This window comes from Lissotriton helveticus, chromosome 9 (assembly GCF_964261635.1).
Source record: "Lissotriton helveticus chromosome 9, aLisHel1.1, whole genome shotgun sequence".
NCBI classification, from domain to species: domain Eukaryota; kingdom Metazoa; phylum Chordata; class Amphibia; order Caudata; family Salamandridae; genus Lissotriton; species Lissotriton helveticus.
In genome coordinates, this window is record NC_136070.1 from 1,191,643,825 (window position 1) to 1,191,656,277 (window position 12,453).

The following is a 12,453-nucleotide window of genomic DNA, read 5'->3' on the forward strand; positions in this document are numbered from 1 at the left end:
ATTGCTCCCATTACCTCTGTTCATTCCTACTGCCCCTACCCTGTCATTGTGAAGCGCTCTGATATCTGTAAGGATCTTGTTCGCGCTATATAAAACTTTGAATAAATAAATAAATAAATAAAAACCTTGTGTGTGGGTACCGTCCTCTGCTGCGAGGCACACAGTAGTTCTTGCACACAGATGTTTCTACCCAACAACTATCTATCAGCTGCATCAACTGTTAGTCGTTCAGAAGCGTGGACATGGTGAAAGTAGCTTTCCATGTTGAAAGGTGTACCACATTAGGTGCGCCACATCTCCAGCAGAGTTGAGTATTCGTGAGCAACTCACTTAAAAATCATGTTCTGCACCTGCCTGGGTACGTGGCTATTGAGTCTCCTGTTCAGAAAACTTACAGGGTGCCTCAGAAATGTCCAAACAGGAACATAGCAGCTCAGTGTTACTGTCTCAGGCGCTTGCCTTTCCTCAATCAGATATACCATTGACCTAGTCAGCAGGAGATTCTGTCACATGATGCAGTAAACCTCCAAGAAAGCCCATTCAAATTCCAAGCTGGAGCCTTGGTTTCTGCTCTATGATGCAGTCAAAACATTATATGGAAATGGAGCACCTCAACAACTTCATGTTCTCACCTTTCATGATTATTAGCCATCTCCAAGGTTTGAGCTCCATCATTCCAGGCACCTTGTTTGGAAGGTGTGATCTGTCCCACAGAGGCAATATAACCAGACCAGTATTCCATTTCTCAGGAAAAAACATCCTGGATGATTCTGGGCACTGCACTAAAACAATCAGATCTGCAATAACACATGGGTCATCTGAGGGATCCTCCAATCATTTTTTTAAATCTGATCCACTTTGGGGATCCTGGCATCATATCTCCACATTTTGTTCCATCGAAGGGGACTGGTGTTGCAAGCAGGGTACAACAGAGTCTGATCAGTTGCTCACCCCCTCAGACTGTGTTTTTTTTTTTTGTGTGTGCACGCACATGAGAAGCATAAAAACTTTGACCTATCATCCTGACTCAAATGTTCAAAGATGATGGCCTTCTCAATAGTTGATTCACATTCATGCAAACTTTGAATGTGGAAGGAGCCCAAGGGATGTCCTACAGGGGTGAAGGCAGAAACACATTCCTCCGGTTACTACTCCTAGTATGCATCTAAAATGGTCGCCCAGATTACTTGGTGATTGGGACGCTACTGGCTGAGTCACATTAGAGCACAAGGCATGCTGACCATGCTGTCTTCTATGTAAAGATGATCCCCTCTTCAGGGTCAAAGAGAGAGGAGGCAGGAAATCCAAACCGATCACAGGCCTTTAAACTGAATCTTCTGTTCCTTTTTGCTGGCTAATGCACACAAAAGGGGGCTGAGAGGAGGTTTAAGGTCCAACGTGGGCAAACTCCCCACTCGTAATACCAATCACTAAAAGAGCCCACGGGTCCAGAACGTCGGTCTGAGGGGCATGTGGAATGTGACAACCACGCTAGGGGAGGGGGGTTCCCCTCACACACCAAAGGTGTGATGCTTCATCATAGGGGTACCTCCTCGCGTTGAGAGCCTAGTCTCAACGCAGGCTACAACCCCCTTGCTGCGAGGGAGGAGCACTGGGATGTTTTATGGAAGATTGGGTTACTCTAAAACCCTATGTAAGCGTGGTATGTAGTTGAAGGGGTGCAGTGCTGAAGGGAATGGTGAGTTAAAACTGGCTACAAGGTTAGCTATGGCAAGCTTTATTCAGCTACCTCAGGCCAGGATTAAAACCAGAAAGCTAGAATGCAACTTCCAACATTAGAGACAGTCACATTAGACAATGGTCAACATGTATCGGTCTGTGGACTTATAAGAGTTTCTTGGCCTTCATTAGGATCAAGTGAAAAGCTACTGCAAAAGGTGAGTAACAAACCGAAAGACGTGTGAAAGTAACAAATAGCAGTGTGTAATACTGAACCAATGGTCCTGTAGTTCAGGGAGTACACCGCTGGAACCTGTGGTGTGACCAACAAACATAATTTTGTGACATTTACATTGGGATTAGAGAAAACACAAATCACATGGCTGCATCACATCATCTCAGACTGACAAACAATACATTAATGGATGTACTCAGATCACTCAATAATATATGGTTAGTGAAACAAAGGAGGGGATGCACAACTCACCTACAAATGTTAGGAAATAAACTGCATCTGTCCTGGACAATGTGCCAAAGGTACATACGCCAACCTGCCCTGATAAATAAGGGTGGAGGTGTTCGACAGGAGAAAGGGAATGGAGCAGAGTACAAAACTATATTGAACGAATGAGCCAGACAATGAGCAAGTAACCGTGAGCGCTAGTAAGTGAGTGAGCTAGTGTGTAATGCTGTCAGGGGATGCACGCCCAGCATGAGGTTAAAAACATGATGGATGGTCAGTTGGTCATAGCAGGATATGAAGTGGCTGCCCGTGTATGTCGGATTAGGCAGGGATAAGGTCACATATGAAACACAAGTTGGCAAAAGTGCCAACAGTACGCCGTCTAAAGTCCGGAAAAATGTGGCGGACAGGAAAACATCGGGAACGAAGATCCCGGGTGGGCAGGTGTGTGGAGAACGGACCATAAAGGCGGCCGTCCCGAGGGCTTATGAAGAGCCCAAGTTGGCAAGTAGTTAACTGTAAAAATGCCGGGCAGACAGACAAGAAACCCAGGGAGCAAGGTCGCTGGTGGGAGGGAAGAATCCGAAGCAACTGACCTCATAGGGGACCGTCCTTGGGGCCTGAATGAGAGGTGTCCGGTTACAATAAAATACCAGACAATATATGAGAAGAGCCCCGACGGGACGAGGCTCCGACTGGGAACCATGGAGAGCCGGGGTCTGACCACGCAGGAGTCCCGGGCAACCGGGGGCCGCTGCAGGGAGCGGGACATAACATAAGACGAAACGTTTGTGTGCAGGAAGCTGTACCCGCTACGCCGTGCATGCTCCTGAAATAGCCGTGAAAGATTAAATGTGCCAGCTGTATGGCGCAACGCATATCCAGGAAAGGAGGAGTAAGGGAAGGCGCCTACCGTTCAATGCGGCGTGGATGTAGTGGGCGTATGTTCCACTGACGGAAGGAATGACCTGGGAGGCGCGTTTAAATTGAGGAAGAATTACGCGAGTGATTACTTCCTGGTAGAGACGGCCGGGAATGCTGGGAATCGTAGTACGGGTGCAGGGGCCACCTCAGAAACGGGGGGAATGTATGGGTTGCAAGACACTGGGCAGAGTGTGTCTGGGGGTAAACCATAACTGTGTGAAAGCAACGTCCTAGGGACAACGAGGAATAGTAAATTAAAACACAGTAGGTCCGCTCAGGAAGGCGGCAAGGGACATCTGCGGCGCAGCCTGGATATCTGCTGACGGTATCAGGAGTAACCTTGATAAGACACGATGTGTGTGTCAAAATGTTCAAGATAAGATGAAATGGCAAAAAAATTGCATTACAGGCAAACCCCAAACAGCACAGGGGCAGTATTCCTCCTTGGCTTCTCCGGCTCTTCTCCTTGGCAAAGGTTCCTCTTGATTTCCCAGAAGTGATCTAAAAGTCTGGGGTCTCGGCCTCTCTTTTTATACACAAAAATCCTTTGTTCTCTGAAGGCAGAGAGTGTCTGTAGCCAGCCAAAACCAGTTCTGTCCTCACTGGTGGAGCATCCTGGCAGTAGGTGGAGACAGCATTTTTGAAGTAGACCAGGCACATTCAGGTGAAAAGGCAATCTCCTCCCCCTACTCTAAATGCAGCCCAGGTCTATTCAGCCCAGCCCCGACTCATCAGACTTCTGGAGCCACTGCCCCTCTCCAGCTCCTGTTACCCAAAAGCCAGGCATGCAATACTCAAACCTAACAGAGTCACACGGGGTGGTTAGGCAAGAAAATACCTACTTTCTAAAAGTGGTATTCTCATACACAATGTAGAAATCACCCTCACTAAAATATGCATTAGATAGGACAGGATGTATGTTTATAGAGCGCTCGATTGCCGTGGCGTCTTGGCGCTAGTGTATGTCAGAGGAAAGGATTACATTACCAGAAGGACTAGATGGATGAAAAAAGCCATGTTTTCAGATCCTTCCTAAAAAGCTGCCGATTTGCTTGGAATCTCATGCCATTGGCAATTTGTACCGTAGTTTTGCTGTGCCGTTCGATAGTGTCCTTCCTCCCCATCTTGCCCGCCTAATCTTAGCAATCTGAAGTAGGCCTAACTTGGCAGATCTAAGGGCACGCGAAGGGATGTTAGGTAAGAACGTTCTTGAAATTTCCTCGGCACCACCACCGTGAAGTGCTTTGTGGACCAGGCACAAAAGCCTTAAATTCCACCCACTGCTGGATAGGAAGCCTGTGCAGTGATTTGATTCCTGCTAAAGTTGGTTGTCCTTTGGGAATATTCAAAAGAAGTCTTGCTGCCGCATTCTGTAAGGACTGGGGTTTCATCATCTGAGTCTTATCAATGCCCAAAAAGAGGGCATTGCAATAGTCTAGTTTAGATAAAAAGAGACTCACCATCACAGTCTTTTGTAGTTCCTGTGAGATAAAAGGAGAGATCTTTCTCCTAGTTTTTAATAAAAAGAAACAGGAAGAAGTGAGACTGTTCACTTGTGCAGAAAATTCAACTGGTCATCGCAAATGACCCAGTGGTTCCTGACTTGTGCGACGGGACGAGGACAATTCCCAGCCTCGATCGGCCACCAGGAGTAATTCCACAGGGACCGGCCATTCTGAATTCAGGCATACTAAACTTTATTTTTCTACCTTGTTCCCAGGGCCAGTTATGTTTTATAAGATGTTCTAAACAAACTCACAATTCTGTCCTAAGGGGACAGGTAGCCTTGCAATAGTGAAAAACGAAATTGGCAGTATTTCACTATCAGGACATGCCTCACACATCATGGCATGTCCTACCTTTCGCATACAAAGCACCCTGCCCACAGGGGTACCTTGGGCCTACCTTAGGGTTGACTAATATGTGAAAAGGGGAAGGTTTAGGGACTGGCAAGTGTGTGCACTTGCCAAGTCGATATGGCTGTCCCAGACTGCAATGGCAGACCAGAGTTACATTTTACAGGTTGCTTCTGTGGGTGGCGCAATCAGTGCTGCAGCCCACTAGCAGTATTTGATTTACAGGCCCTGGGCACACACAGTGCACTATACTAGGATCCGACAAGTAAATCAAATATGCCAGTCATAGAATTACTAATCCATAACAACAATTTACAAAGGGAGCACTTGCACTTTGACACTGAACAGCAGTGGCAAAGTGCCCAAAGCATCTAGACCAGCAAAACTGAGTCCAGCACACATCAAAAACACAGGAGGCAAAGGCAAAAAATGCAGTGGAGACGCAAGCCAATGGTGCCAGGTCTAACTGCCTCGTTTTACTATATGGTCATGACTTGCAATATCCTCATAATGTATTGCAAGGTGTACTGGATTTCACGTGTAAATATATATCACTAAGCGTAACCTGGTCCTATATTGCTATCTCTGGGTTCTGTAGACATTTAAAAAACCCTCCATTCGGCTTCATGGTTTATAAATGTCACCACAACCTCTGGATGACCATATAGGACTGTACTACGTATATGTAAAGTATATCACATAGATCTGTAATATATTGGAATCTGAATAGTGTTGCATGTCGTGACCCAGTTTTCAGAGCTACCATCAGTGAAGCCTTACTGTAGTCAATTGAAAATTAAATTGAGGGAATGACTTGGGTTATGATATGGTATGCAGCAAAAGCTGCAATGAGAGAGCAACTTGGAGCCCAGAAGACTACCTTTGTAAGACTCTTGGAAGCTAAATGTCTCAACCGAAAATCCAAGTACTTGGTTTGAGTCTGATCATAAAATTAACAGCTCTAGCTGGACAAACAAGGAACGAAACTAGGGTGAACTAGAAGCTTTATTAACGATGAACTTTTTATACTTCTAGTAATTTGTATGCAGCCTATTACGAGATCGAAAATCAGGCTGACACTGCTGGCATACAAAATTAGGCAAGCGGTCTCAGACGGCGAGGTACGTAAGATATTTTCAAATTATGCTCCTGTTACATTGGAGTCTTCAGGGAGCTGTAAAAGAGACGGAGAGCATAGAAACTGATAGTTGAAGATCTATTCTGTGAGGTAGAGACAACATGCCGTAAAGGGAAGATGTCCCATTTGACCTCTTCCCCCTTGGTGAATCTAAAAAAAAAAAATGTTGGTTTATTTAAATAGGATCAGACATGGTGGTCTTCTGACCCCAGCAGGTCACAGTTCCTGTGTTGGCATCTGACCGTAGTATTTTGTGTCCTGTCTCCCAAATAATGAAGAGGTAGGTTGGATTGTGACCCACTGCCATTCAGAATTTTGTAAACAAATCTATTAATGCATAGGTAGGGTAAGAAAAATATTTTCCATTCGCAAAAAGTCGGTGTGCAATTTTTATTAATGGAAATTTTTCACATCAAGGCCTAAACTTTGAAAATGTCCAACATTCCCGTGCAAATTAAGTTTCCAATGTGTGCATTTCTTTTAGTTTTGAATTGAATGCACAAATTATTAAATACTTTATTTGAATTTTTGCATACTTGTTTCTGTATTACTTTGAAGTTCAAATTGTAGAAATTGTTTAAAGTTGGTCCCTAACTTCCAGTAATGATTCAGTGGAGGTTCATATACATCAAAAGGTTTAGAGCCACTGCTCTAAAGCATAATACATTACTGTTTATGAGCTTGTTTACTTTACAGCCCCATCCACAATGTGTTATAGTTGGAGTTGAGGCAGAATTTAGCATGTATGTGTGCCCACTCCTCTTTGGCGCTATAAGAACTCTGAGCCAGGCAGCACGTACTGTAACTAGCTTCTTGTATTGCAGGTTTTATGGTAGGATAGCAGAACATCCAGGTGATCACGATCCTGTGACTTTGGAAGCAATTCAAAAGAATGCGAAGGGCCTGACTGCAATATCAGGAGAGCGGATCTGGGTGGAACTAAAAAAGATTTTGGTTGGCCAGCATCAAAATCACTTGATCCACATGATGTACAACCTGGGCATCGCTCCATACATGGGTATGTTGTCAGTCTCAATATTGTGTTTACAGTATAGCTCATATTTATAACAGTATTAATATCCCAGTCCTGGTCTAGAAATGTAATAAAATAGGATATAAGGGTTTGAGGGATATTGGTAGACTTTTTACATGGCTACTTGTACAGCTAAGTTTGTTTGGGTGTGATAATGTCTGGTACACTGGTGGGCTCTGTACATAGGTCATATTTTAGTTATGTGGATACTACTGTTGGACTCTGAATTTAATTGTTTTCATACTGAAACCTCATAGTCAGGTGTTCAGTTTTGTGAGCAGGTCTTTGCAAAGGTAGACATTCCTGTATTATTGGTGGGTCAAACATTTAGCCTTTGTACAAAGGTGTTTCATTTAAAGTTTGGCTCTTATGGATTCTTGAATGAATGTTTGTGCAGTTTCCTACTTTATAGATTCAAAGTTTTGGCCTTTGTGTTTAGTGTTTACCATTGGTATGGTCTCCCTCCTTGCGATCATTGCCTGAAGGCAGTAAAGCATAAATTGTGGTGCAGTGCACAGCTAGTTTATGCATCACTTCAAGGCTTCAGGAAAGCTTGTGATAGTCTCTATGAATATACTGAGGAGGCAATATTTGAGTGCTACTGTCACTCCACTCGCTTCTGCACCACTGCTATGTTTTTCACATCACCTTTTCTGTTTATTTATACTAGGTTTTGTTCACTTTATTATTTTTACTCTTATCGCATTTGATAATTTATTAGACTATATTTACGTTCAGGTGGGTAACTTAACAAGAGTACTCAAGTTTTGACCGCTGGGTTAAATCTTTCTCTCAGCTTTCTTTGTAGCACGAGTATTTGTATAATTTCTTATCTCCCCATAGGGTTGCCTGCGAATAACTTAGAAGAGTTTGACAAGGTCAGCAAGAATTTGGAGACCCTGGACCCAAAGCCCATGACTGTGCTGGCCTCCCTCCTCAAGCTCCAAGATGAAGTTCTTAAACTTGATTTGAGGCTGAAAATTTCTAAAGAAGAGAAGAACCTTGGGCTCTTCCTCGTGAAGTATCGGAAAGATCTCATCAAGGGCAGAGATGACACTGTACCTCTCAAGCCATACCAGGATTTCATCACTGATGTAAGTGTGTAGCTGTAAGGAATTCGAGTGATAGTCATGATATATTCTGTGATTGAGTTCATAGCAGACCCAAACAATTTGACCAAATAAGGTGAACAAGCCTTTTCTAGAAATCCCTTCCTCGTTCTAGGTAGTTTGCCATAGACAGCAAGGTTTCTTGGAATAAATACATGTGTTGTTTGTGTAAGAGCAAGCCAATACAATCTAATTGACACATATTCACACCGTTTCCTTATGTGAAAACCTTTCCATGCTTCGGACTGGCTTCAAGTGTTCTAGCAATGTTGAGTCCCATGCACTAGATGGCTTTGTGCGAAGCCGAACTCGCGATAGTGAGACTCCTATCGAAGCACTGATTGGTAACATTTTTTTACTTCCACCTAATCAGAGTTTTCGAATACCTTTCTTGTAACGCCATCAGTTACCCAGAATGCAAGAAAGTAAGGCTTTAGGGGTTTTCCATAATCTGGACTGGGTTTCTTGCGGAAAAATGTGGTTTTGGAAAAAAGAAAATGGGCAAGAGTTAGGAGTCCCTTGTGCTTCCAAAACTCTGCCAGAATTAAAGTGACTTCCATCCTGTTAAGGCTTGGTACCCTGGTCGGCAAGGCCATCGTTTACATGAAGGCCAGAACCTAGTGACAGGTTTTCACCTCCAATGGAGCTGACTTAGAGATGCTAGTTTCCGAGCTCACTTATGTTCAGAGCAGCACTGAATTGAAGAAGCTAATTTGCGATCGGGAAAGTTGTGGTATGACCAGGCCAAGCAGTGGTACTTTATTTGAGGAATAAAGGTTAGATTGCTGATAAGCTGGAGGTTTTGGATTGAGATGGGGGTTTATTGCACTGGCTTCCCTGTATCTTAAGTATATGCATTCATTGCTTTCTTTTCTCTGCTTCTTTCTTTCTCCATCTATTCAGTCGCGGGAACCTGATGCGCACAGCAAGGTCTGCGAGCTCTTGAAATACCAAGGTCAACCAGAGCTGCTGAAAGAGATGAAACATTGGTCAATCCCCCGCTTCCCGATCACCGGTCATGACTTGCGCCGAATGGGCATCTCCTCAGGGAAAGAGATAGGAACAGTTCTACAAGAGCTGCGAGATCAGTGGAAAAGAAGTGGATACCAGATGGAAAAAGAGGAACTTTTAAGTCATGTAAAGAAAAATACTGGTTGAAAAGCATCAAGAGAACATTCAAAACGTTTGCAACCTGTTGTGCTCTTTAAGTTAATACTGACTGTAACTGAGGGGAGAGAGAAAACGTCTAAAAGCTAAATATTCAAAGCTTTATGGGATGCCAGAAAACCATCTGCAATTAGGGAATATTGTCAGAGTTCTTCTGTGCCAGTATGTAAATCCAGATTCAAATATGCTGCCAGAACTTAGTTCAAGTGTGGAAACAGCAGCTGTGGTCTGTGGAAGAATTTGATGCACTGAAAAGGAGCATATGGGCGCTTACTATTGGCCTATAGCTGTTTGGGGTCTTTGATGGCAGATGGCAGATGTTGATGCAGGTGTTCCTTCCTGTCGAAGAAAAGTGCATACTTGAATTGATGGGCACTTGTACAATTGGTCTGTTTTTCAGGATTGGAGTACTAAAAGACATAGAGGCTCAGGTTACGTGGCAAAAAAAATGTGGCACTATAGAAGAGCTGTTTTATTTACTCGTTTTTGGAATTCAAAAGGTTACACGGTGTGGCTAACTGTATGTGGCAGAATACCTTGCTTCTCATCAGCTTTGTTCAAGCAACCCATAAATGTGGCTTCATGGTGCAAGAGCTTCATTATTGCATGAGCATGCACTTCACCATAGGTCTGTTGTTCCTGGGCATGCCATTCATGAGGTGTAAGAATTGCACATACCTGATGTTCTGAGCTGTTGCATATCCCATGTAGTTTGAGAGCTAGAAGTAGTTGAAATGCCATTGAAACAAGTTGTCTACAGCTGGGGAACAAGTTAGTGTTATTTCTGGTTCCAGGGTGTTAAGGCACCGTGAAGTTCCAGGGCTGTTTGGTAGCACCTGTTGGTCCCTGCAAAAAGGTGGGCTACTACAACCTAGTAGAAAATCCGGTTCTCAAGCTTCACTGTGCTTTGCATAATGCTCCTCTCTTGCAGAACTGTAAAACGTTTTTAACCCTCACCTTCTGCTCTTTGCTTTGGGGCTCAGTACCAGATGTCCCTTGTGTACTAATTTGTTTTGTTATGCTTTATTTGAGGACTCTTTGAGCAGTGTGAGATTCCAGCATTTAGACAAGTACATGCATACAACTGTTTTCGGCCTATAAGACCTCTAATAATCTGTTTCCTTATTGAGGAATGTAGCTTTGAAAAGCCCATTATTAATCTTGTTTATTAATTTGTGTTTAATGTGTAGGTCTTGTCAAGCAAATATGCTTTTATTTCAGCTTCTGATATTTCCCACTTCTTATACATTGTGTCTTTAGCAGCATATAGACCACTTGAGAGCAGATAATGGTATGCTCTTGCAACCTCACTTTGAACATATTGAAAAACTATTTAACAGTCTTCTCACCAGAAAACTGTGATCATGCCATTAAATACAAAGAAATTACATTTTTATTCTAGTGAATTCCCTCTTCTGAGCTTTCCTAAGATAGTCAATCCCGTTCTCTCCTCCTGAAGTCCTATCTTTTTGGGGATATCATTGAAGTTCCTTGAAGAAATGTGTTATTATTGTAATGACTCACCATACTTATGCATGCACACCCCTACCATTTCTGTGTTGAAATCTTGTTTGTTACCAAAGCAGATATTTTCGGTCTGAATACTAAGAAATCGTTCACAAAGCTCTTGTTGTAGCTTCACATATGCCCCTTTTGAAGTGTGAAACATGCAATTGTTTAAAACTTACTGGATGAGCAAGTGGTTGTCCTTTTCAGTTGCTTTTTCAGCTGGTTCTGGCAGAAATCTACATTAGTGATGACCCTTCTTATTGCTGACTCCAATTTGCCTCTTTCAGATTAAGTTCTGGGTCTTCCAGGAGTAGCTGTATGTATCTTAAACTAAGTGTCATTCTCTAATGGTTTTGCAGTTTTATAGGGTTATTGATCTCATGGATTGCACTATTTTGTGTCTGAACTACTACATCTGATTGTGAATCCAGCTTGCTCTGCAGCCACAAAAAAAGCAAAGGTGCCTTGATTTACTGTTCCACAACTGTCACATCTTTGAAAATGGCCCACTATGAGGACACCAATTACTTCTTTCAATGGATATTGGCCCTTCTTCCTCCCCTAAATGATATGTTGTCCTTCAGAGTTAGTAGAACACAGAAATATGAATTCATTTGAGAGTATCCTACTTGGATGTTCTAATGAGTAGAATATCCAAGCAGGATACTAGCAGTTGTTCCTGCAGCGTCAATAAATGATGGATTAGCCACAGGTTTGTTTAATATGTTGCAATTGTTAGTTTGTGTTGTCAACTATCTTTAAAAACACAGTAATGCTAACAATTTGGTTAACGAGCTTGGCATACATCTGTGATCTCCATATTGTGCATCTAAAAATAAGTTACAGGTGTGCCAAGGTGAGGGTGCCCTGCTGACCCTGTATCAATAAATCAAGATCAACATTGAAACAAGATATACATCTACCTCATATGTTAAGCAATATGTGACTGGAGATCGCATATGTGTATCGTACTTGAAATCTTATCAAACTCCCACATGCACACTGAATTATTGGTGTGATGTAGCAGGAATAATTCCCACCCATTTCAATCTACAGACCATTTTGGATTGTGCTATTCTTGGGCAATTTACTCACATAGCCATTACCTGTTAAGGTTACTTAAAGGAGTCATTTCAAGCAAAACTGGGTTGTCAATAGGAAGTAGCTGATATTACATCAGTATTGACTTTGTTTGGTTCAAAGCAAGAACACTAGAATAACAGTGCTTTGGCCCTGGTACAGAGAGTGGGGATTTCTAGCGAGAGTAGGGATATTAAATCCTGCACATCCATTACTACCCAAAAATAATTTGGTTTATTGAGTTTTGAAGAATTATTTTAGTTCTAAACTCCATGTGTATAGGTAGCAATTGACAACTAACAACCACCAAAAAAATCCTATGCCCTTCATCAACCATCACATTATATGGTTTCCTAATTGTAGTACCACAATACGTTGCGTGTGTTGTGATTGTCGGACATGCCACACAAGCTGTCTCATATTGAGATATTGTACTCTTGTTCTTTGTAACCGCTGAAAGTTCAAAAATTGCTGAAATAAAATCTTCAATTAAA

The 12,453-nt window shown here is 42.7% G+C and overlaps 1 protein-coding gene across 1 annotated transcript in view; it reads left to right on the top strand.

The window, feature by feature from the left end:
- Positions 1-12,453, top strand: part of LOC144782337 (CCA tRNA nucleotidyltransferase 1, mitochondrial-like) — a 52,363-nt gene extending 39,910 nt beyond the window's left edge. The window contains exons 6-8 of the mRNA XM_078661656.1: positions 6,886-7,079; positions 7,938-8,188; positions 9,107-12,453. Coding sequence (XP_078517782.1) covers positions 6,886-7,079; positions 7,938-8,188; positions 9,107-9,361 — 700 coding nt within the window. The 3' untranslated portion in view covers positions 9,362-12,453. The remainder of the gene's footprint in view (positions 1-6,885; positions 7,080-7,937; positions 8,189-9,106) is intronic.